Source organism: Thamnophis sirtalis, unplaced genomic scaffold, assembly GCF_051295495.1.
Source record: "Thamnophis sirtalis isolate CommonGarterSnake01/CBP01778 unplaced genomic scaffold, rThaSir2_p1.2 scaffold_4, whole genome shotgun sequence".
Classification (NCBI taxonomy): domain Eukaryota; kingdom Metazoa; phylum Chordata; class Lepidosauria; order Squamata; family Natricidae; genus Thamnophis; species Thamnophis sirtalis.
In genome coordinates, this window is record NW_028261384.1 from 98,669,896 (window position 1) to 98,694,418 (window position 24,523).

At 39.0% G+C, this 24,523-nt stretch overlaps 2 protein-coding genes across 5 annotated transcripts; both read left to right on the top strand.

Annotated features, from left to right (window-relative positions):
• Positions 1-1,829: 1,829 nt before the first annotated feature.
• On the top strand, positions 1,830-12,646 carry COASY (Coenzyme A synthase). Of its 4 annotated transcripts, none has more exons than XM_014056517.2 (10): positions 1,832-2,043; positions 3,810-4,477; positions 5,447-5,661; positions 6,251-6,382; positions 7,148-7,337; positions 8,324-8,388; positions 8,861-8,945; positions 9,595-9,692; positions 11,859-12,005; positions 12,128-12,646. In XM_014056517.2, exons 2-10 carry the CDS (start codon positions 3,811-3,813, stop codon positions 12,182-12,184), a joined length of 1,656 nt encoding a protein of 551 aa, XP_013911992.2. In that variant the 5' UTR covers positions 1,832-2,043; position 3,810; the 3' UTR covers positions 12,185-12,646. The 4 variants fall into 4 exon arrangements, with proteins under 4 accessions (XP_013911993.2, XP_013911992.2, XP_087569663.1 ...); XM_087713536.1 differs by lacking the exon at positions 1,832-2,043 and adding an exon at positions 2,152-2,933; XM_014056518.2 differs by lacking the exons at positions 8,324-8,388; positions 12,128-12,646 and having other exon boundaries at positions 1,830-2,043; positions 11,859-11,997.
• Positions 12,647-17,105: 4,459 nt separating this feature from the next.
• LOC106541162 (coenzyme Q-binding protein COQ10 homolog B, mitochondrial) lies at positions 17,106-22,997 on the top strand. Its single transcript, XM_014056519.2, has 5 exons — positions 17,106-17,509; positions 19,078-19,266; positions 19,980-20,172; positions 21,771-21,872; positions 22,626-22,997. Exons 1-5 carry the CDS (start codon positions 17,418-17,420, stop codon positions 22,782-22,784), a joined length of 735 nt encoding a protein of 244 aa, XP_013911994.1. The 5' UTR covers positions 17,106-17,417; the 3' UTR covers positions 22,785-22,997.
• The last annotated feature ends 1,526 nt before the right edge of the window (positions 22,998-24,523 follow it).

The following is a 24,523-nucleotide window of genomic DNA, read 5'->3' on the forward strand; positions in this document are numbered from 1 at the left end:
ATAGATAATCTCATATTAACATTAGGAAGCACTCAAAGAGCAATTATGCACAGCCCTAGCAGATTGTAGAATCTCACTTTTTTCAGTGAGCCAATAGATATTTATTACAGATAAATTAGATCCTTTAAACACCCACAATATTATTTTTACTTAATTGCTCTTTCTAGCACTCTAAAAAGCACATGGGCTTTGATGATAACCACAGATTAAAAATGACATGAGAGTTGCTATAGTAGCAACATTTATTTATTAAAGATTTGCAGTATAAGGCTGTCCAGCATGAATGTGTAATTGGAAAGCATACAGCACAAACACACAATAAGAAAAAAAACATTTAAAAAAAGACAATATATAAATGTAAAATGGCAACCTGGCACACAACCAAAGATCCTCAAGGGACGACTCCTGATCAACCGACGCCTAATGCATGGGAGAAGATCTAGAATAGATCTTAATAGGTGTATCAGGGCAAACCCCATAATTACCTGCTCTTCTGCTGCATTATGAACCAATCGAAGCTTCTGAACCTTGTTTCTCAATTTCAGCCGCTCTTAAGATATGTGGACTTCAACTCCCAGAATCCTCCCCCTTAGCTCGCTTGCCAAGGAATTCTGGGAGATCCAGAATTCTGGGAAGTCCACACATCTTCAAGAGACTAAGGTTGAGAAAGACTTGTTCTGGATTAGGGGTCTCCAACCTTGGCAACTTTAAGCCAGGAAAGACTTCAACTCCCAGAATTCCCAGCTTTGCTTTGCTGGGGAATTCTGGGAGTTGAAGTATAAAGTATAATCTTTATTGTCATTGTACTTAAATACAATGAAATTGGTTGAAGTACGCCAGGCTTAAAGTTGCAAAGGTTGGAGACCCCTGTTCTGTATAGTTTTCAAGGATGACCCTGCATATAGAGCACCTGGCAATATTGTGGTCGGGGGGGGGGGAGGTATGATTGACCCTAATGGGGGAATTCCAATCCAGGAATGACACAACTGGAAAGGCATGCAAGAAAGAGGGTTTCATTCAAACATCATAACCCCCAGTGGCTGCTCATTGGTGCCCTAAACAATGACAAATCTTGGTGCCCCCTCGTTTGTACGTAATGTACAAATCTTCATTGGAGTTTTTTCTTTCTTTCTCAAGCCCTTGGGGCTGGTGTCCTAAGAACGTGGTTAGTCTGCTTAATGGTTAAAACACCACTGATGACCTCCCCTTGCCAAAACATAGTTTGTGCATTAACAACAAGAGTGAAAACTGGAACTAGGCTCACCAGGGGTCTCCAACCTTGGCAACTTTAAGCCTGGTGGGCTTCAACTCCCAGAATTCCCCAGCCAGCTTTGTTTTGCTGGGGAATTCTGGGAGTTGAAGTCCACCAGGCTTAAAGTTATCACGGTTGGAGACCCCTGTTCTGTATAGTTTTCAAGGATGACCCTGCATATAGAGCACCTGGCAATATTGTGGTCACAGGAGGGGGGGCACGTGATCGACTAGGATGAGGGAATTCCAATCCAGGAATGAACACAGCTGGAAAGGCATGCAAGGAAGAGGGCTTCCTTCAAACATTATTAAACCCTCTCCCTCTTGCCAAAACATAGTTTGTGCGTTAACAACACGAATGAGAACTGGAACTGGCTCGGAATTTGGGCATTCTCTGGGCCAGGGCTCTCCAACCTTGGCAACTTTAAGCCTAGCTGACTTCAACTCCCAGAATTCCCCAGCCAGCTTTGCTATAGATACCGTGGCTGGCTGGGGAATTCTGGGAGTTGAAGTCCGCCAGGCTTAAAGTTGACAAGGTTGGAAACCCCCGCAGTCCCGACGACGAGTCCACAGGGTCCAAGCGCAAGCAACACACATACACACTTCTATCCTCAATCATGTCCATCGATATGAGGCAAAGGGGTCCTCGACCTTTAAATATTTCCCCCCCGCCTGGGCTTAACTTTCCACTCAGGGGCTATAAATATTTTCCTTCTAGCGACGAGGATCGCTTCCAGTTTGAACAGAGACACTTCCGGGTCGGGTATTGACTTCGCTGAGGTTGCCTATCAGGTGAGTAAGCGGGGAGGGGTGTCGTTTCTTGGGGTGGGGGCTGCGGGCTGCTACTTGGGAATGGTGGGGGGGAGACATGCTCCCGGTCTCTCTGGTGGGGGGTTGTTTTTTGTGGCTGCGGGAGTGAGGAATGCCCTCATTTCGCGTCTTCTTTCCCAGCGACGGAACCTGGCTTAATTGGCAGTTTGTCGCAGGTCTCCTTAACGGGAGGAATGAGCAAACGTGGCTTATTCTCCCACCTCTCCCAACAAGCCTGGAGCTTTTTGTTGCACTTTAAAAAAAAACAACCCAAAAGCAGGAAAATGCAAATATCCAAAGTAAAAAAGCGCTATGGTGATATAACGGGGGAAGATGGGAGGCTGAAGAAAGTGGGTGTTGCATGGCGAGGCAACGTCCGTGCTCCTAATAACGCAGCAGCCTTGGGGTTTCTGTATCTTTCTATGTATGAGAGTAACAGGGATTTAGAAGCCGCAGGATGTTTAAATTTAAATTTAAACGTGGCTTCTGACTTTTAGTGGTTCCCTTTAAGAAGCCAGAGTCCAAAAGTCAGCTGCAAAAGCTGGTTTATAATACTGACTTTAAAAGAAGTGAGTGGTCTTAGGCTAGACATATAAGCCTTTCTGGGATATGGTTTATTTTACTTATTTATTTATTTAGTTTGTCACTCATGCACAAGGTAACAGGAATAAGAATAAACATGAATAAGAACCCAGGAAATAGATACAAAGAAATTAGGACAATAAGACAGGAACGGTTCAGGGGGAACTGAGAAGATGCAGAATGCAGAGCTAATTTCAGATAAAGCCTGGAGCCTTTCTTTCCCTCTCCCTCCCATTTCCTCCCCTCCTTTATTTATTTATGTATTTATTTTAGAGAACCAGTTTGGTCAGGTGAGTTCTAGTCCTTCCTTATCCATGAAATGCTTGCTGAGTGATCTTGGGACAATCACTCTCTCTTACCCAACTCACCTCACAGGGTTGTTGTTATGGGGAAATATAGGAGGAGGAAGATGTTTTGAAATGTTTTAAGCCGTGAGTTATTTATTAAAGCAATAAATAAATATATATTAAAAATGATGGTTCAAATCTCCATTCTCCTGCATTATACAATCTGAGTAAATTGGGGTCAACTGTTGTTTCTGAACTTCAGGTGCTACATATCCTTCATGTGAGGGAAAAATTAGCAAGAAGGAAAAGTTCTTTAGGACTTCTTGAAGAGCAGCTTAAAATAGTAACAAATATACAAATATAACAAAAGTAAAAATATAATTCCTATGCAGTATTAATTTTATTACTAGAAGTGCATGTTTTCTTTTGGAAATCCAAAGTAGATTTAGCTATCTTCAAAAGTGTTGAAGTCTACTTTTTCCCAAGAAATACAAATGTACACATAGATTATATGCAAAAATGGGCAGCACTGCTGTTTATGGACACTTTCTCTGTTGTTATACTTCCTCCAGCAAGTTCAAACATACTGCGGTTTCATAGCAAACTTACCAAGGTTAGGCTGCAAGATAATAGCTTGTCCAATGCTATAGTACAGTCAATTAAGGATTTTAAATAGGGCTTTTTTTACTTTACAGTAAAGGAGGGATTTTTTATGGAGTTTACAATAGTGGCTTGTCATTTTAAATTAGGTGCTAATACATAAAATCTTTGGTCATTATTTTTCTATAGGTTTTCTGTAGGTTTGACTTATCTTGACTTTTCTTTTCTTTCTTTCTTTTTTTTTTTTGCATGTATCTTCTGAATGGTTCTCCTGGACAGCATGTCGATTTTCCGTTCCGGTCTACTTATTCTGACATCTCCACTGTCGTCACTTTCTCTACGCTTGATGCCCATTCTTGCTTCAGCTGCCCGGTTGGTACAAGAAACCCTATATATTCAACTGCAGCCAGGACTCAGCTTGTCAGGTGCTTCACAGCCCCGTTTTGCCTACGTTCCTGCCACATCGGAAGTACACAACCTTATCAGCAGGCTGTACGCTGATGCTGACATCTATCGTCATCTTGATGTCCGGATATTGCTCTCCAACCTTCTCAATCAAGGAGCTAACCCTCCGTTCCTAGGATCTGTACAGAATCTTTCCCAGCCACCTGAGGTGGTGCTCACAGACTATGAAAGTGCAGATGGGATACAATCTAATCCTATCAAACAACGCCTAGAACGTTATGCCAACAGTTGCTATAATTGTTGTCCGAAACTGAGGTCTGTTTTACTGTATCCTGACTATGACTTACAAGCTGATAATGGAGAACTGTCCCCACAAGAGGAGACTGAGAAAACATATGAGCCATTGCAAAGTTTCTCTGATGTAGTTGTGGGAGGCACTTTTGATAGACTTCACAATGGTCACAAGATCCTTCTGAGTGTGAGCTGTCTACTGGCAGAAAACCGGCTCCTCATTGGTGTCTCTGACAAAGATCTTTTGGAAAGTGGGTCTCTTTGAACCATATATGCCTTTCTCCTGCAAAACCATTTAGAGAAATTAGAGATATTTGGGGAACTTTTAACGTAGTCCAGATTTTTTTTGTACACAATGATTGAATGCTGTAACTAAAATTGGGACTGACAATGTAGAGGATAAGTTGTTGCTTAGACATCTGATACTAATATTTAGAATTGCATATAATTTCCTTTTTTTACTGGAAGTATTAGCCAAGTATATTTGCAAAACTTAAACACGTATTGTTCTCCATTATGGCAGTTTGCCTTGTTTATTAAGTATAATACTAAATCTAACATCTAAGTTTGGTAGTGAAAGCTAATTTAAATGCATTTTTGTATTTTGAGGAGCTAATGAGTATGGCTGAGATGAGTTAAGCCTTCTACAGCTTTTTATCAATGATAAAACAACTGGTTTTTTTCAATCCTTGGATGTGTAGATAGATAGATATTACACACTTTGCCTTTTTGGATTAAGCAATATTATGCAAAGTTTAGAAAAGGAATAAGAAATACTAAGTCAGATAATTAAAGATATAAGAATAGGCACTACAGCTAAACATTGTTTTGCACCCTCCCTTAATTCCACCATAACTTTATACCATTTCATTTACTGCCTTTTGTTTTTTAAGGAAAATATACAGGAAATTATTTCTAGCCCTGAGCAATTGTGATGAGAGAACTCTAAATGCAGTAAGTAAATATAAGTTAGCTTCGATTTGTACCTTACTAGCTTGGTAGGCCAGTGGTAAGGAAACTATGCCTATCACAAACTTATGGCAATTATATATGCAGCATCTGTTGCCTTTTCTCAATATGACATTCTCTTGGTTCCAAGGTAAGGAAATCACAACTTTGTAGCACTATGAACTTTTCTCATATTGGGACATCACCTGAAGAGACTGAGGAAGGATGAGCTGTATTTTACTACATTTTCCTCTTATTTTCTCCCTCAACAGATAAATTATTAAAGGAGCTGATCCTACCTTTTGAACAACGTCTGGATGACCTTATTGAGTTCCTCGTGGATGTCAAGCCTTCCCTACTATTTGACATTAATCCTCTATATGATCCCTTTGGTCCATCAATCACAGATGCAAACCTGAAGTGCATTGTAGTCAGCGAGGAGACATTCAAGGGTGGTCTTTCTGTTAACAAAAGGAGGGCAGAAAATGTAAGTATGTGGGAATCTTTTTGCCACTATTGGGTACAAACTGAAAAAACATCTGCCATCTAAGATCTGCCAGAACTTAAGGTCTTCAGAACACAGTTCTTCTCAGCCCCATCACTAGCAGAAGTACTTGGGCACTGGACCCAAATTCTGGAATTTTCTGCCAAGAGAGAGCAGCCTGTGTTGTTCTGCCTGCAGGGAAAAATATTTTGTTTAGACAGAACTTTGATAACTAAATAGAGTTTAGAGTTTGGCTCTATGGAGATCCCAGTTTTGTATTCTATTTAGTAAGAGTTTCAATTACATTGAAACCTCACTTTAGCTTATTACAGAAACAGGTTTTTTTCTTCATTTGGACTCCACTCCTATTTAATGGACTAGAATATGCTAATTAGAGGGCATGACTGTAGGAATCCCAGAACCAGGTTGTAAGTACCTTTTGGAGGGGAATGTCTGTCATAATTTCAGAGAGTCACTAAATGATCAGACATTAAGAGAGGATTGCCTGTAGTGGTAGAATAATGGATATTCATTACCAGACTCTGTGGTGTAGTATGGAAATGCAACTTGTCTCTTAACAAATGTCTTACAGAACCTTTCTGAACTGGTTCTCCACAAGATCAATCTGGCTGTTGACCCTCAACATGCCAGAAATGAGGAAGAAAAGATCAGCTCTTCTAGCTTGAGGTACAGACTTCTCGGAACTTTGTTGTGTGCACCTCCGGTAAGTAATTTGTTTTAGCTTTTGAGTTGTATGGGAGGGTGAGGGTGCAATTATGTGTTTATTTGGTAGTAAGGCCCTTTGAGTTGAAAGGGAACTATTCCCAAATAAGTATGTATGGCCACCTTTGTTGCTGCATTTTCTAAAGGAGAAAAGATAGGTCAAACAATAGTCTGAACATGCCTTCCAGTCTTCACTGTGAGCAATTTTTTTTAACTGGGTTGTCTCTGGCCCCTTCCTTTCTTCAGAGTAAGGCTTTCCAGTATGAGAAACATAGCTACTCTTCACCTTCCTCTAGTCTCTACCATGTCCCTTCACCTTTTTCTTACCTTCCTTCTCCCCATTTTTCAGAGCAGCCTTTGCTATTAGCAAGCACTGAGTCTTCAAATACTTACAGTCCGGAGCTGTGGCTTATTCGAATGAGGCTAATGTTCCTACTTCACCACAGACTGGAAGGGTGGGGAGAAGGATGCAAAGTCACTATGAGCAGCCATTGGGATACTCAAGAAAGCAAAGACCATGAGGGAAAAGGCCAAGTTCTCTGAATGGAGAGTACACTCTACAGGGAACAGTGTGCAGGACTATGAATGTAGCTCTACACAAATGTAACATGTCTGTATGTAGTGAATGTTTGTTCACTAAAACAGTGCTGCTATGAAAAGAGCCGGTGGAAAAATTATAGTTGTATTTTTGTAATGTCAAGCAATAATACAGATGAAAGAGAATATATACAGTTCCCTTAATAAAATCAAGATTTTTTCTCTTCAGAAAAATCCGTCACTTCCTTCCAGCCCCTACATAATAGGGCTAACAGGTGGATCTGGTAGTGGCAAAAGTTCTGTTGGCCAGTATTTGCATCGACTTGGTGCTTTCCATTTGGATATGGACAGACTGGGACACAACATTTACAAACCAGGTGGTCCTGTATACCAGCAGGTGATAAAAGCATTTGGACCAGGTACGATTGACCTTTGGGGGAAGCCATATTTTAACTCCGTTCACCCAGAAAACTGCAAGGGAAGGGATAGCAAAGGTTCTGCCTCAATTTGTTTTTTCTTCTCTCTGATCCTCTGCCAATCTGCTTTTATGACTTAAAACAATGCATTCTCCCACTTTCCAAATTTATTCTCCCCGTTTTCTTGCCAAAATTGTATTTGTCCTCAACATTGGTAAACATGCATTGATATCAGAGTAGTTTGGCCCATCATTGGAAAAATAGATATGGAAGGAAAAAAACTGGGGTAATAAGCAGGCCAAAGGTGAAACATATAACATATTATGTATATTGAATTGCCACTTAATCTAGGCGAAAATATTATTTGATAAAGTCAAGCTAGGTGAATTGGAGGATAGACTCCAGGAAAAATAACATTATTACTTACCACTGTAGCTGGTTCTTACATTGTAAGCATTTCTCCACAACTCTGCAGAGGTTATTTTCATTTGCATTCATATGTTAAAATGTCCTGGGCAGCCATCCAATAAGGTCACTTTCCAAATCTATTGCTCTCTAGGAGTTTGAAATTCTAGAGTTTATTATTCATTTAGTTATTCATCACAGTTGTACATTGCTCATCTCACCTAAATGACTCTTATACCATCAGTTTTTGTATCCCCAGATTAGGGAAAGCTTCAGGAAACTACCATAAGGTTTTGAAGTATTATTTTTTTCCCTCAGGGGAAAAATGTTGCATTATTACCCTTTTGTACTTTTGTCCAATGTTTTGAATCATGAATGAAATTATCACAGTTTGGCAAATCTTGTGTTTCAAACATGGCAGTGAAAACCAGTTAATTACCCTAAGAATTAGGAATGGAGATGGGAGACTCACCTGTGAATTCTGAAAGGGATTTGACTTTTGAGGGTCTCTTAACACAAATAAGGGGAAGCTGCACAAGATTTCTTTCTGGTGTGTGTTTGGCGAATCCAACTCATCTTTACAGATATTTTGAAAGAAGATGGAACCATCAACAGAAAATTGTTGGGAGCCAAAGTATTTGGAGACCAGGTAAAAAGCTGCCTCAGTTTGGGGTAAAAACTGAATTTCAGTATTGACATTCCTTCCTTTCCAGTTCAGCATATTTGGTTTACCCTTTGATTCACTGACATCAGAATGCCTCTCTGTTCCACCTTATTAACTCTGCCCTTTCACCTCTTTTCACAGCAAGGTGTTTTTTTTTGTTTTTTTTCCATTTGTGGGTGAAAGGTGTTACATGAGCACAGTGCACGCAGGGAGAACCTCTCCCTGTATACTAAGTACAAAGTGGTCTTGAGACTGGAAAAAAAAAACTTTTAGAACTGTTGATGCTGGGATAGCCTTCTGTATATTAGTGCATGTCTTGACCCAATTCTGACTTGCATACCATACCTCTTGGATTGGTACTGCACCTTGGCAATCCCCAGGGTTTGGCTTTGTTTTCAGTAGCAGCAGCAGGTCACCTTAAATTTCTCATGTTGGCTTTCTTTGTTCCCTCTTACAGGAACAGATGAAGCAACTCAGCGATATCATGTGGCCAGTGATGGCTCAAATAGCAAAAGAAAAGATAGAAGAGGCAGCCAAGCAGGGTGAGAAGGTCTTTTGGGGATCCCGACAAGACTTATGAATAAGTTACATAGGTGCAAGATCTCCTTTTTCAGAAAGATGAGCAGGTAATCTGTAAGAGCCGTGCCAGGAGAACTCGCCTAAGCAGAGTTGTCGTGACTTTACTTACGATGGACTGTCATGTGGTCCCAGCATGAGGCTCTTTCACTGTATAACATATGAAAACTGAGATAAATTCATTTCATTTCATTTACAGGCCATCTGACTCCATCCTAACATTGGGAGTAACGTGTGTTTTATCTGAGCTTAGTTACATTAGAGTTAGAGTTAGCCTGTGATGCAGCAGTTATTATTTATATAGACGTTTGAACCCCTGGCTCCCTCCCTCTCAAATATTTTCTGAGCAATTTGCAGAAGAATATGACCTGTCACTTTGCCATCATGGCTTGCTTGAAAGCAACAAATCAGAATTTTACATTTGGATAAGTTTATAAATTATCAATACCTTTGTTTATTCTCCAGTATGAGGGAAGGGTTGACTATGCCATCACAGTAACTGCTCATAATGAGCTATGAAACCTGATTTATTTGGAAATGAAGTTAAAGCAGGCTGCAGCTCCTTCTCTTGACAAAAACTGCCTTCTGTTCACCCTTCAAATTTCTGGTCTGCAGGAAAGGCCGTGTGTGTGCTGGATGCGGCTATGTTGCTGGAGGCAGGTTGGTCGGACATGGTTCACGAGGTCTGGACAATCATCATTCCTGAAAATGAGGTAAGACCTTCTGGGTTGTAAAATTCTTGCAATCAAAATCTCTTCCTTTTTGGTAGATGGCATTTGTCATGTTTGCCTGAAAGAACAGCTGGTGCAAAGTAGCTAGATTTAAATTGGAGCAGGCAGGTATTTTGGATTTTATTCTGGCCATCATAAAGCTATTCAGTAGTTGTTTAAAAAAAAAAAACTCCAATGCTCTGCTGTTACATTTATCAGGCAAATGATGAATATGCCATCACAGTCATTCTAAATAATGATCATACATGGGCATTTGTCTTCTGTGTATGGATATTTGACGCATACATTCTGAAAACTGTAACATAGCTTTCAGTGAGAATCTGTGCAATGAAAGGTAAGGTAGATTAAATAGATTTTTAAAAATGCAAAAAACTTGTATCACAAAATTAATAAATCACAATAAAGATGAAATAATCAGGATTAAAAAAATACTAAAGCAAGAGTGATAAAAACAACTCACATAGCAGTATCACAGAAAGAAATTAATATCACTATATTTAATACTCATCATCTAAAATGGTTCCTTAGCAAAAGCCTCATTTAAAAATAATGTATATATACCTAAGAGTATATACGAGAATATAAGAGAATATCTCATATATAACTATGAGGACATTCTACATTTGGCAATAACATCCAAAGACAGCAATTGTTCACATCATAGTTTTCATTTATTTAATTGCATTTCTGTTGTACATCTTCCAAAGACTCATTATAGTAAAAATTTCAAAATTCAAGGATATTTCAGAATTCTCTGGCACAAGATTTTCCAATGAGGGAAAAAATGACTTCTTTAAGGTTTAGTATTTAACTAATGTGTGGATGTGATAAAAGAAGGTTTTTATGATATAAGAAGCTGGTGAATTTGAAAAGGTCATTTCGCAACAGCCCTATAAAATTACCCAATTAAATATAAATTAACACTAGAAAGTAAAAACTTCCATTGAATCAAGTTGGAAGATTCAAGGTAGAGTTATGAAGGTTCCTTTTTACCTTCATCATAATTATGCTGCAGAATCATGAGCATAAGAACAGTAGTAGCTACACTTTTGAACAATTTTAAAAGGAGATTAAACACATCAATGGAGAAGCTACACTTTCTCACATTTCTAGAGCTGAAACTGACTTGAAGGTTAATAAGCTTAACTTCCAAGCTCTATAGCTCATGAGGAGCCCAAGAGCAATGGCAGTCTTGGATGTGGAAGACATCTCCATTTCAGCTGTTGGGTGGAAAGTGAACAGGATCATAGAATAGCTATGATTTTCATGTCTTGCTTATATAATTTAACATCTCATTAGTAATTGCAGGAAGAGAAGAGCGGACCAGTCTTTCAGTCTGGTCTGCCTTTACTTCTTAGCTGTGTTTTCTGATGCAGAAATAGCTAAGCTGCCTTCTGCATCTGTTCTTAAAGTACACATTTATTTGCTACCTATTCAGTGCTAAGGAATACAGATAAGGCGGTTAAAAATATGTTCTCTGTTGAAGAGAAAGAGGAACAAATACAATAAGAGGTTTTGTGTATTGTAACTAATCAATTTGCAGGATCACCGTTTCCCACATCTTCTGCTGTGCAGTCATCAGATCCTTGTTCTGCTCTTGCTACCCTCAGAAATTTAATTATGACAGCGGAATATGTAGCAGGTTTCTGAACACTGAACAGTATTCTAAATTGTGCAACTTTAACTAGTTCTCTCCTTATTGTTAGTTTTTAAATCTGGACACTTTATATGATCCCAGTAAAGATTATCTTTTTAAATAAACACATTTACTTCATTTTTTTTTAAAAAAATATTACTTAAAAGATTTATATGGCTACCCATCTTATGGCACACAACAGTAATAAAAAAAAAGAAATAGCAACATAACAAAAAAGAAAGAAAAAATAGGGATCCCTATTCTTCATTAATTACACCCATTCATCTGTACAATCCTGAGGTTCCAATTTTACCATCCAGGCATGGGAGGGAAAGCCAGCTCCTCATGACTTTCCAGAAGATTTAGGGTGGGCCTGCTGGATCTCAAGGGAAAGGACAAGGTGGGGGCTGTCACAGAAAAGTCATACTTCCTAGGCAGCATTCCTAGAAGGCATCATTTGAGAAAGGGACATTCCTGCTCTTTATCTCTTCTCTGTCTCTGTTTCTTTCAAGGCCATAAGACGTATCGTAGAGAGAGATGGCCTAAGTTCAGAGGCTGCCAAACTGCGAGTAAAAAGCCAAATGTCTAACAGCCAGCGTGTGAAGCAGTCGCATGTAGTCCTTTGCACGTTGTGGGAGCCAGAAATTACACATGAAATGGTAAGAAGAATATAGTAGCTGCAAATGAGTAAGGCAGCATCTTACTGGGGCTATTGAGTGGGATTTCTTTGGAAGGTCATTTCCAATAGGCTTGTTAAATAATTCTTTGTCTGTTTTTACAGGTGGAAAAAGCTTGGGCCCTGCTTCAGAAACGCATCAAACCTGAAACAGACTCATGAATTGAGATGCGATCACCTCTTCATTCTGCCCTCTCAGTGCTGCCAGTATGGAAAAATGTACACCCATCAGGAGTACTCATTCTAACGAGGGCAGAAGTTGAGGGTAGAGATAAAGGAAGCAGAATTCCAAACACTTGGTGTTGTGGGGGGGTGATATTCCCTTTGACCTTTTTTCTTCTTGAATAAGGTTCAGGGAGAAGCATGAAGTAACTTTTGTATATCATAGGGTTTGATTCTTTTTATTCAGTTGGGGTACCTGCTGAGCAGGAAGAGGAAAAGACACTGCTATGTGAAGCCACTGATGTTACATGTTTTTGATGGAAGCAGTTTTATTAATGCTACTAACAAAAGAAGAACATTCAGTGTTACATAGGCATGGCATAAGTGCTCTGTTTAGGCTCCACTGTTTTGTACTTGATATCCTTTATGCAAAAGTTACATATAAAGAGAGCAAATATATTGGCTTTGTGTGGTTGTGTGTTACTAATGAGAACTTTTCTGATTCAATAGTGGGTGGGTTTCCTACTCAGTCTTCTCTGTGACATCAAGATTACAAATACAGTTTAGCCAATTTTTCTGATTTGAATTTGCTTTCAATTTTATTGCCTAATTTAAATTTTTATCTCTAAAAGAGATAAGTAGAAAAAATGGCAGGTACAATGTACCTTAAAATCACAGCAAAATAAGGTGTCATTGCTTTTCAAAGTACCTTCAAAAATCAATATTTTTTAAAAAATCATGGTGTTTTGAAAAATCACTTTAATTTAAATATGTCAATTACATTTCTCATCATTTTAGTTGAAGGTATGGCATGCATTTATATTTATATTTCAGCTTATAATGCAGGACCAACATCTCACCATCTTATTTATATTCATTTGAAGCTAATTTAATTTCACTGGCTTTCATTATTCGGACTATATGGTTTCATGGACTATGAGTCAAAGTTTGTAACTTTCTTTCATCCAACAAATGCATACACTTTCAGATGGGTGGCAGGGAGAGTCCATTAAGAATTAAATTAGATCACATTTGATATACACCCCCAAAGGAGTGAAAGGGAGGATGATGTGCCAGGCATATCTATACTATAGTGGTATAACCTACGGATGGGGAAGAATAATTTTTATAGTAGGTTAATTCCCAAATAAGCATTTATACCAATTTTGTAGCTTAAATGTTCCAGAGATATGAGGCCTTGAATATTTCATATGGGATATCAGTCTGATTCCTGAAGAAGAGCCACATGATGCAGAGAATTAGGGGCATTTTCCCATTGCAATATCATGCAGTATTTTGTTCATGTACTCTTTGCCTTGAATACATCTGGCTTGAAGTTGATTCAGACAGTTTTGACATTGTTACATCAAACTGCCACTTCTTTCCCTGCTTCACAATGATGCAAACCTCATATTCATGATATAATTTTCTTTATGAAACAAGGGGCTGCAGCCAATACCCCCACCACCTATAATGCTGTCCAGATTTCCTGCTTACTTATTTATTAGTCTTAATTTAAGAGAAATGAAGAAAATAATATACTCTAAACTACCAGCTTCTCATATTATGTTTATTTGCAAAAACATCAGAGGCATTCCTAAACCCAACGCTTTGTATGTGTCAACTTGGGCCTGGGGGAAGTATTGGCTGGACAAATGAACACTTGAGGATTAACTGTGAGGAAGGAACATCTTGGAGACTTGAGTTTGGTCCAGAGTAATCCTCACCAGTTTAGCCTGATTAAGTCATAGTTGTTTGCACCTAGTCTAACAGTCCTCTTATGGATATACAAGGCCCTCCCCTGGCAACTATTCAATGGAGGTGCTACAGCATGCTCTCAAAATTCCAGTTATATTTACCTGTCAAAAGGACTACCAGATACTTCTCTAATAATTATCCCACAGATTTTGCCAGTGAAATTGGTGCAAAAATCTAAAGTACTGGTAATCTCCAACAGATGACTCTCCAGCCACACTTCCTTAGTGGCTTGTCTCACATTCCACTTGCTATAAGCGTGTTTTTTTCTTTTCTTTTCAGTTTTTCTTTCAACATTTTGTGGAATCATGATGGCTTCTACCCTTTTTGGATACCGGTAGTTTGTGATTGGATTTCTAATTTTTCATTTTTTTAAAGTAATCCCTAACCCATTTTAATTCATTTTCCTTTCAGATTCCCCTGAATTTAGTTTATGACTTTTATTAAAATCTGCTTTCTTGAAATCCAAGGCGTGCATTTCACTACACTCAGTTTTATTTTCCCATAAAATCAAGAAGTGCAGCATTACTAGTTATTTTGTCTCAAAAATCTCCATTATTTCCATTTTGACTACTATGACTTTCCTCCTCCCTTGGTTCCTTTTGAATTTATTTAATGCCTATTTTATTGAATTTATTTAAGGCCTATTTTATTGAATTTATTTAAGGCCTATTTTAAGTATTTCCTTCCCTAAAATTAAGGATCATCTTTTTTATCATACTTTGAGTATTCTTATATTTTAAAAATGGAGTCGATGCTTTTTCTTATTTTTTCATTGCGCTAACAATGGCTCAGCACATTTGCCCTCTACATTTTGCAGTGCATAGATTTTTATATGTAATTCCTACAAATAAATTCTAGGTTCCATCTCCAACTCTAAAGATTCAGAGATTCAGAATAAAGTAGTACTGATCTAGTACAGCATGCTTTGGCCAAACACATTCTTCCCAATCCTAATGAAATCATCCCAAGCAAGCTCTCTGACATATAATAAAATAGACTCGTGGTCCCAGGCATCAAATCTCTCTCTGCACTGATGTTCCCTAATTTGGTAAGGAAATGTCTACCAATGGTTCTTGTGAACACTATTTATATAGCTCTGCTATAATCTATCTTTCTTCTCCACTCCTTTTCCATTGAGTGGTACAATAGACAAAACACTACCAACATTAGAAGACCTATTGCAAAACAGACAGTGAAACTTAACTCTTCTACTCTAACAACCGCTTTACCGTAATTATGAAGCAATAGGATTTCCAAGACCATGAAAGGACATCATACTCATTTTGTAATTAGATGTCCCAACAGTGACATATCCTTTAATACTGGAGTACAAATAGGAGTGAAGAGATGCTAAATAAAGGGGACTGTGTCTTTCCAGTTTCTCAGTCATCCAGGTTCAGTTCATGAACTGAAAAAGCTTCTTGGAAGAGAAGTGAAACGTCTTCAAGGAAAAAACAAAGAAAGTTCAATTGTTTTTTTGAAAAAGTGCCTTTAGGGTAAAGGGGACAGTGTTTTGCAGTAAGAGTGAGCATAGCGAGCCCGAGCAAGTATTCACTCAATTTTTCAGTAAAGGGAAGAGGAAGGTTGAGGAAGAAGGGGATTGTGACAGGACACCTTCCTTCTAAAAGCATTTTGGAAACACTTGCATCGTTCACACACACCCATTCCTACCTGACTTGCTTGCATTAACTAATTTTAGCCTACTAGAATAAATATTCAAGCTTTTGAAATTAAACATGGCCTAATCCACTCCCTCTCTTTTCTCCACTTACATTTTGCTCAGAAAGAGGAACTAGCTTGGTTTTAACTGTGGCTGTTTAAATTCCCCCAAGACAAAGGAAAACTTGCTTCCTCTTGTCTTATTAATATAGTCTACGACTCCGCCTCCCCCTTGCACTTAATAAAACCCCATTTGCAAGTCTGTAGCCTACTCATATATTCCATCTAAATCTGAAACTTTTCATTATTCTGGACCTGAGCTCTTGACATTCTTCATGATTGCTCAGATTCTAGCTATGGAATTTCTAGAAGACTGCCACTCTGACAAATCAGCCATCAATAGACACATAGGCATTAACAACACCTGTAGAAGATCACCCAGTCCAAAAAGGAACAAAAAGACCCAAGTACCTCTTCACCAGCAATCAGCACCCAGATCCGGAGAGATTAACTTCAAGGTTAACATCAGATCAACAATCAAACAAACAATATCCTAATCAATGTTGTTGAATGTTGAATGTTGATTTTATTTATATGCCGCCCTCCCCCCCCAAGGGGACTCAGGGCGGCTCACAACTCAACCAGGGAAGGGGGGGGATACAGACAAAATTAAAAACGACACAAAACAATACATAGTTTAAAACACACAGCAGTCATGCCATTCGAGAGGGGGGGGGCAACGTTTCTTTAGCCCCAGGCCTGTCGGAACAGCCAGGTTTTAAGGGCTTTGTGGAAGGCCTGGAGGGTGGTGAGGGTTCGAATCTCCACCGGGAGTTCGTTCCAGAGGGTCGGAGCAGCCACAGAGAAGGCTCTCCTCCGGGTAGTCGCCAGTCGACACTGGCCGGCGGAAGGAATTCGGAGGAGGCCTAATCTGTGGGATCTAATCGGTCGGGTGGAGGTAATTGGTCCCAGAAATTATCAAGAAACTGCTGATGAAGTCAACAGCAAACAACCCAGACGAAAAGAATCTCTAAGACCACCACCACCCAACACTGACAGGCAAGCCACCAGAATATAAACTGACAGCAAATTGCACTCCTTACTAGCACTTACTAGTTTGGCTAAAGAAGCATAACTAAACATATCGATTCGATCCTCACAAAGCAGCCTTTGCACAGTGTGCTGTTAGGGATTAAGGTTTCATCTTGGATAATTTTGTTGTGCATTAGTGCTTGTCTGAATCTACCAACTTGCTACTTCGGTAAAATCAAGGTTTAAACACTCAAACGAATATTGTGCAGTGCAGATAAAGTTACCCTTGCAATAGTGGAGAATATCTGTAGCTCGGATGTAGGATGAGGATGAAGGTTCGGTTCTCCGAGCTTGTGGGTTGGTTTCGTTACCAACCTAGATAATATCCTCTGCGGAGTTTAGAGGAAAACTCCCTAAACTGAAGATATTGCCTGGCCTGGAAACCAACCCACAAGCTCGGAGAACGAACCTTCACCATCAAAGTTACCCTTGGCCATACACTGCCAACCCGATTTCATTTGAGCTCGCTATACGATCCTAGCTCACCCTGGGATGTTAAAAGTCTTTTAAAATCCGAAACGGGGGATTGGACTACTACTTCCTATCTTTGTAAAGAAAAACGGAGCTCATTCTCTTTAAAAAAAACAAAAACCACCAGCCTGGCCGCTGTGGGCGTATCGGACGAGCCTGGAAAGGTGTGACGGGGAGGAGCGGGGGCGGGCGGAGGTCTGGCCTTTCGCCGGTTCATTCGGAATCGTTGGCGCTCGGACGGCACATTTGAGCGATGGCTGGGACCAGGCACCTTAGCAAGAGTTTGGATGCCTTGCAGGGACTTTTCGGGAGCGGGTTGCGTCCGCGCTTTCCAAGGGATTCACGGTAAGAGCGTGTTCCAGAGGAAGAAATGGTGCCTTGGGGTTAGCTGGGTCCCGATGATCAGGAGGTCCTGTCTTTCCTTCTCTTGCTGCCAGTTTCCTTTCTCCCCAAACTGAATCTGGTCCTCACCGGCGGAGAAAACCAGCTGCCAGGAGCAAGAAAGCAGGCGGTTCTATGGCCGGACGACTGATGGGCTGGATTCTCACGATATGTTAAACTGGGCTATTTTGTTAGCGGATTGTGGGGGAAAGTGATTCATTTAGGCTGAGCGTGTTTATGTGAAAGCTGCAACTCTTTAAAAAAAATAATAATAAAGCAAGCATTAATTCTTGCTAAGCATTAACAAGTCACGAGAGTCCAATTTTTCTGATGCCACCGCATCATTTCTGTTTGCTAACGATGTTTTAATACATAACTTAAAGCATTTGAAAGAAGAGCATCTGGGAATGGTGCCACCGAATCCCCGTGGATTTATTTCTGCAGAGTAACAAGTAAAAGATTCTTAGGTATCATGTCAGTGAACATTCATACCTAGCATGTCTACTTAAAACTAAACCACATAAAAAGTAATTTTTGAACACACTTTATATAATTTATTTCCAATAATGAAAATGAATGCCGGCATGGTGAGTTTCAATTAACTTCTGAGGCTTAGGAATACATTTGCTTAGTACGATAATCAGTAAAATAATTCATTCAGTATAATGGATTTACTGGGCAGTTTGTTAAATTATTTAATATAATTTAGTAATAATAAAATATATTTAATACTTGGAATTGAAGTAGCTTAACAAAAACAGACATTTTGAATCCTCATTCTTCACAGTAAGATGATCATACATACCTCACTAGAAAGTCTATTCTAATTAAGCTGCACTAAGTTCAGTGGGAATTATTTACTGATTCTAGAATAACGCTTTATTTATGTACTGCCGAACAATTAAATCTTTGAGCAATTCCCATAACAAAGCTAATTTTACTTGTAGCAGAATAAAAATAAAAACCTTAAAAGAGATGAAAACAAATATAGGGTGAAAGCAAAATAAAATCAAAATTTCTAAGCAGCTCTTAAATATACAAAGACACTATTGGAAATGGAAAAAAAGATTTGACAAGGGTCAAAATTGACCATCCTGCTTTTCTGGATTCTCCAATTATTCAGAGGAGCATTACCAAATGTCCTTTAAATGTGTTTCAAATAAAAAAAGAAATAGTCACAATCAAGTTTGACAACTAAATACAAATTTGTCCATATAATTTTCCTAGCATCCTTTCTTCCAAGATTTTCCTCTTAGATTCTAACCTTCCCTTTCCACTTTCCTTCCTTTGAATTAGTTAAGATTGGCTAGAAGTTGATACTTGGTGTAGCTATTCATTATCTGGGAATTATAGAAACTTATGATCATAAGACTTAGAGAAGGTTGAGGATTGTCTGCCAACCATGGTTAGTCCTAAGGGAAGCTCTTATCAATAGCATTATCTGCCTTCAGATGAGAAATAAAAAAGTTCACCATTCATGTTCACGTTCTCAGCTTTGCAATCTTTGATGTCTCCTTTTCTCTTTTCTACAGGATCATCCCCACTATGGTTCACTGGAGATGTTTAAGCTCTAGAAGTTTCTTTGGTCCTCTAATTATGAATTCCTGCTCTTTCCTGGATTCCAGATCAATTATGAGAAAGCAGGTTCGGCCCTTCCTCAATCTTGCAGCCCCACTACTTGGTGCCAAGCGTATGGAATACATTGAAACCCGTCAGCTCCCGTGAGTAGCTCAGTTCTAACCAGTAAGTCAGTTCCTGGTTGAGGTCTCACGTGGAATAGCAGCATTGAAATCTCACTTAATGAAATATCATTATCCAGTTGTCTGGTAGCAGTATCTCTTGATCATTTTTCCATTTTTCCATAGTTTAGGATTTGGCTCTACTTTGAAACATTTAGTAATATGTAATCATGTATTTAGATCATTCTAGATATAGGTCTGTATCCAAGGATCTTCATCTTTAGAGGCATCCTTTTATTGATTTATTGATTACTGATTACTCTGATTACTTCTTATATATTAAAAATATAAGTAGAACTATAAAATGATCAGACCAAAGATCTCATGGCTGGATTTTCATAATTTACTAAGCAGATGTGGCCGATATGCACATTTCTCACATCCTGAGATTGTCCTACCAAAAATTGGTGGGAAAGCACCTTATTTTCATCAACCAAATAAAAGGAACTTTTCCTCAACCTAAAATGCTAGCTTTCGCAGAAGCCCTTTTGATCTTTTCATATTTGTTTGAGAAGCAATGATCAAAACTGGGTAATATTTCAGATACAGAGTTCACATTTATCCATAGCTTAAACTGATCGCAGCTAATAAAAGTTTGGTTTGATCCAAGAGTTTGGGCTTTCCTACAGTATCTTTGTCTTTAAATGCCCATTGATGGTTTTTGCTTACCATCACCATTACTTCTGCTCAAGCAGGTACTCTGTGGACCAGATGTATGACGTTGTAGCCGATGTTGGCAGCTACCAGCTCTTTGTTCCCTGGTGCAACTGCTCCCGCATAATTTCCCATCGCAAAGAAGTCTTCAAGGCTGAACTGGAAGTGGGATTTCCTCCTGTGGTTGAGCGCTATGTTTCAGAGATCTCTTCAGTGCCTCACTGCCAGATCCGGGTAATCCATGATATTCAGATAGTTTAAAGTTCTAGTTACAAATTAAGTAGTTTGTTTTTCCAGAAACTGGCCACATTCACAAGACGCTCTAACCCCCAAATTATTTATCCATGGTTCATTCGGTTAACCCAATTTTCTGGGCTGTAATGATACTTTGAACCAGAAACTAACACACTTATTTGGATTCAGGACATCTTACCAGACTGAAATGTGGTTAGTCATTTTGTGGCTCAACCAGTGGTGTTTTTCAGTTGTGTGGTTGTCATCTTGACTTTTTGACCACTCCCCTGATTGTCCCTGAGTTGCAATATTGTTAGCCCAACTTAAATTTGGTTTGAACTGTTGTAGCTGCTGCTTATGACTCATTTCCCCTTTCTTGGGCATTGCTCTCTTAACACACAAAACAACAGGACCCTGGGACAAACTGTATTATGTCAGTGCTCTTTCAGAAAGAACACTGGTGTTGCAACAACTTATCAGTTGATATGTGGTAAACTTCAGCTAAGTCATCAAAACCAAAGTTGGGTTCCCTTTTTCTTTATGCATTGATACAGAGGATTTTAATATTTCCCCACATGAAAATTTGCTATAGCTGACCATAACCTGCTGCCTTCAAAATATGCTGATGCTATAGCCATAGCACCAACAGTCTAATGTATGTGGCGAGTATCTAGTTAGAGAATGCTGGTCTCCATATTCATTCTTTTTTTAAAAATGTTTGTTATCCAAACCCTTCATCTGAAAACACGAATTCCAATGTTCTTTTTCCTCTAGAGATGATATGATACTAATACTGATCCCCCACAATTCTGTGGGTCTTTCAGAATCCCTTTAGGCCATCGCTACCTTTAAGCCATTGACTAGTTAAAGCCAGATGGGTTGGTTACCAGTTTCCCCAGTTGCCACTGGGTGTTCTTTTGCTCTCTTATTGCTTGGTCGGTAGTTTTTAAAAAAATCTTGTTTGCTACTCAGAATTGCATTTACAAGGTCAGAAGAAGCCATATAAATCTATTAAATAAAAAAATAAAAATGTAACAAAATGACTATGTGAAATTCTATTAAGTCATGGTACCATACATATTCAAAAATTCAGCTATTTTGTTTCTTACTGAAACCTTCCTTTGGAATTTTGAAGCCAAGATAGCTGTAGGGTGTAGGACAACAATTCAGGACATCCATGCTCATCTTTTGGTTCATTAAATAAATGCAACTGTGAGGACTTCCCTGAATTTCTGTTGCTTTAAACAATTTATAAGGCAAATTCTCTTTCGTCACTATGAATCAATGGTAGGTTTCTACCTCTCTGTGTCTTGTGCGGGTAGGTGGAGCCTCCCACTGCCATCACTACTGGTTCGGCCGAACCGGGAGCAATCCACTTCTGGTATGATCAAATATAATGGGAAAAGAAAGTTTCTTGGATGCTAGGTTTAATGGTCACATTATGCCTGAGTTCAAGGACTACCAGATTAATCCTACATTAATCCCAGCAGAAGGATCACCAAGTGCAAGCTGGTGTGTGTGTCCCCCACCTCCCGCCCCGCGGTTTAAATGAGTTTAAACAAGCAGGCATTAATTTTACTTATTCGTCTATCTTTCAGGCTGTGAGTAAAGATGGGCGGTTATTTCGGCATCTGGAGACACTGTGGCAATTTAAGCCAGGAAACACGGGACGGCTGGATTCCTGCACACTCAAATTTTATGTAGGTGCCTTTCATAGACTAATTCCTGATAGAGAAAGGGGAATGACTCCAAAACCAACAGAACATGGGGCAAGAATGTGCAAATTGGCAAAGTCCAGTGTTATCATAAGTACAAAGGTTCCTGCATACTGATGTAAATTATTGCAGCACTGTAAATTTGTCACTGATTGATCAGTTCCCTTTCAGGTTTAGGTTTTGTGGAACTGATGTCCTGAAACTATTATGCATTTAATTAAGCAGGCATAGATGTGGTCAAGCATGAGAAATCTTATACAGATAATCCTCAACTTACAGCAGTTCAGTTAGGGACCGTTTGAAGTTAAAATGGCACTGAAAAAGTGACTTATGACCATTTTTCACACTTATGATCAATGCAGCATCCCCATGGGCATGTGATTTACATTCGGATGCTTGGCAAATGGTCCATATTTATGGTGGTTACAGTGTCCCAGGATCATTTGATTCCCCTTTTGTTACTTTCTGACAGGCAAAGTCAATGGGGAAGCCAGATTCACTTAATAACTGTTTAACAACTGCAGATACTTACTTAATAAATGTGGCAAGAAAAGTCCTAAAGTGGGGCAAAATTCACCTAACAAATTTCTCACTTAGCAACATAAATTTTGGGCTCAATTGTGGTTGTAAATTGAGGACTACCTGTATGTATGTATATGTATGTATGTATGTATGTATGTATATACACACGCACATGTCTAGATATCTACTTATGCAAATTTATTTATTCATTCACAGGTCTCCTTTGAATTCAAGTCCACTCTCCATTCGCAACTGGCTAATCTTTTCTTTAATGAAGTAGTCAAGCAGATGGTCTCGGCCTTTGAACGGAGAGCTGAGAAGCTGTACAGCACTCAAACGCCAGCTCAGCCATTCAAGGCAATTGACTGCACATGACGATGGTCTTAGAAATCCTGACATTTGAGTCCCCCTTCCTGATCTCAAAGAGCACAGCCTACTTTTTGCTCATATCTGTATCATTTCTTGGATGTTTTTAATTCATGGACATGACTTTATTTATGGCTTATTTGCCTCACAAAACAAAGGTGCACGTTATTTAAACGATTCTGCTATTTTATTTACAACAAAATTAAATTATTGGTTATTTAATTATGCTGTTGTAAGGATGACTCTTTGTTACAATGGAGACCCCTGACCATCACTGAAAACCACAAATATTACAATGGAACTTTTAATTATTTTTGAAACAGAAGGTGGGGTTTTTTTAATAGTTCAGGTTTTTAAAAAGTAACATATTTATTGGATCACTGAACATTTTCTTGAAATATAAGGAAAACAGAGCTAGCTAAGCAACCCCCCCTTCAGTGGCATTTACAGTGTAAATTCCTAGACTCTCTCTTTCTTTTGTTAAGCCTCTCTCCTCTTCTAGGTGGCATGGGGTCAATCTTTGGTTTCTTTCCTTCAAGTAACTACTTTCCTTTCAGATAAATTCAAGAATTAATTCATTGAAAATGGAATAAAAACAGGGGAGGGCAATTCATTTTTCTTTAGTAGCTCACAAGAAGATCCTGGAATGAGCAAGTTAAATCAAAACTTGCTCCTTGTGAGCCAGCCTTTCTTTTATTCAAAATTCTCCTAGTAGAGGCTTTTGTGAATAGCAGCAGCATTTAGCACAAGGCTGCTATTAAGTAATTGAGAAGGTGCAACTATTAGTCTAGGCTAGTCATATAGGAGCTATATAGACAGTGATGCAATCTAACTCTGATCTCTTGAAAATAGATTTTGTACCTGAGCTGCCTGGGTAGAAGAAAGTGATTGCCTAAGACAGGAATTGCTGACAAGGTTGAGTTTAGTTGCAGCAGAGATGACGCCACCAAGCTGACTCCTACTCGGATGGCGTAACTGCTTAAGCACAGCATAGAAATGGCAATTCCCTATTCTGAGGAAGTCCACGTGATAATATCCTGGAAGATGAGAGAATCTTTGTTCAAGGTTCCCTAGAAGTATGTAAAATGCAGAGCTAGGGAGGAAAATGAAAAGAGAAAAACAAAATTCGTATCTCGCAGGAGGGAACATAATTGTGCGTGTTTGCATTATGTGTCAAAATTAAATGTAAAACTGAGTTGTTTATTACAAAGTACCCAAAGCCATATGCATTAAGCTTCATTATTCTGCCTTTCAGTAAATATTTACTGATATAATATGGGCAACATTTTAATAGCACTTGACAATTATGTATGCCAGTGTGTTCACAGAAAAAAATGACCACAAAGTTTATTTTATCTCATGGGTGTCAAACTCATGTCACATTGCCATCATGTGATGTATTGAGATGTTTCATGGACATGGGATGGGCATGACCTGCGCATGACACATCTGGCCTGTGGGCCACCAATTTGACACCCTTATCTTGTCTTATCTTAGAACAGATGTTCCATAAAACATGGTTCAGCTATAACTGCTGTTCAGTTTATAGGGCTTACCTGTTTTTTAATTAGTATTAACTACAAATTGTTTTATGTTTGCTGTCTCGAAGTGGCAATGGGCAAGAAATTTCAATTTCAGGAGTCACGTCAGCGGGAGCTGAGGGCTACAAAGCGGGGAGTGCTTGTGGCTCTGTGGCCCCTTTGGCAGAAAAGTAAAATATTTGCTCCAATTTTTGAGCACTGATCTTA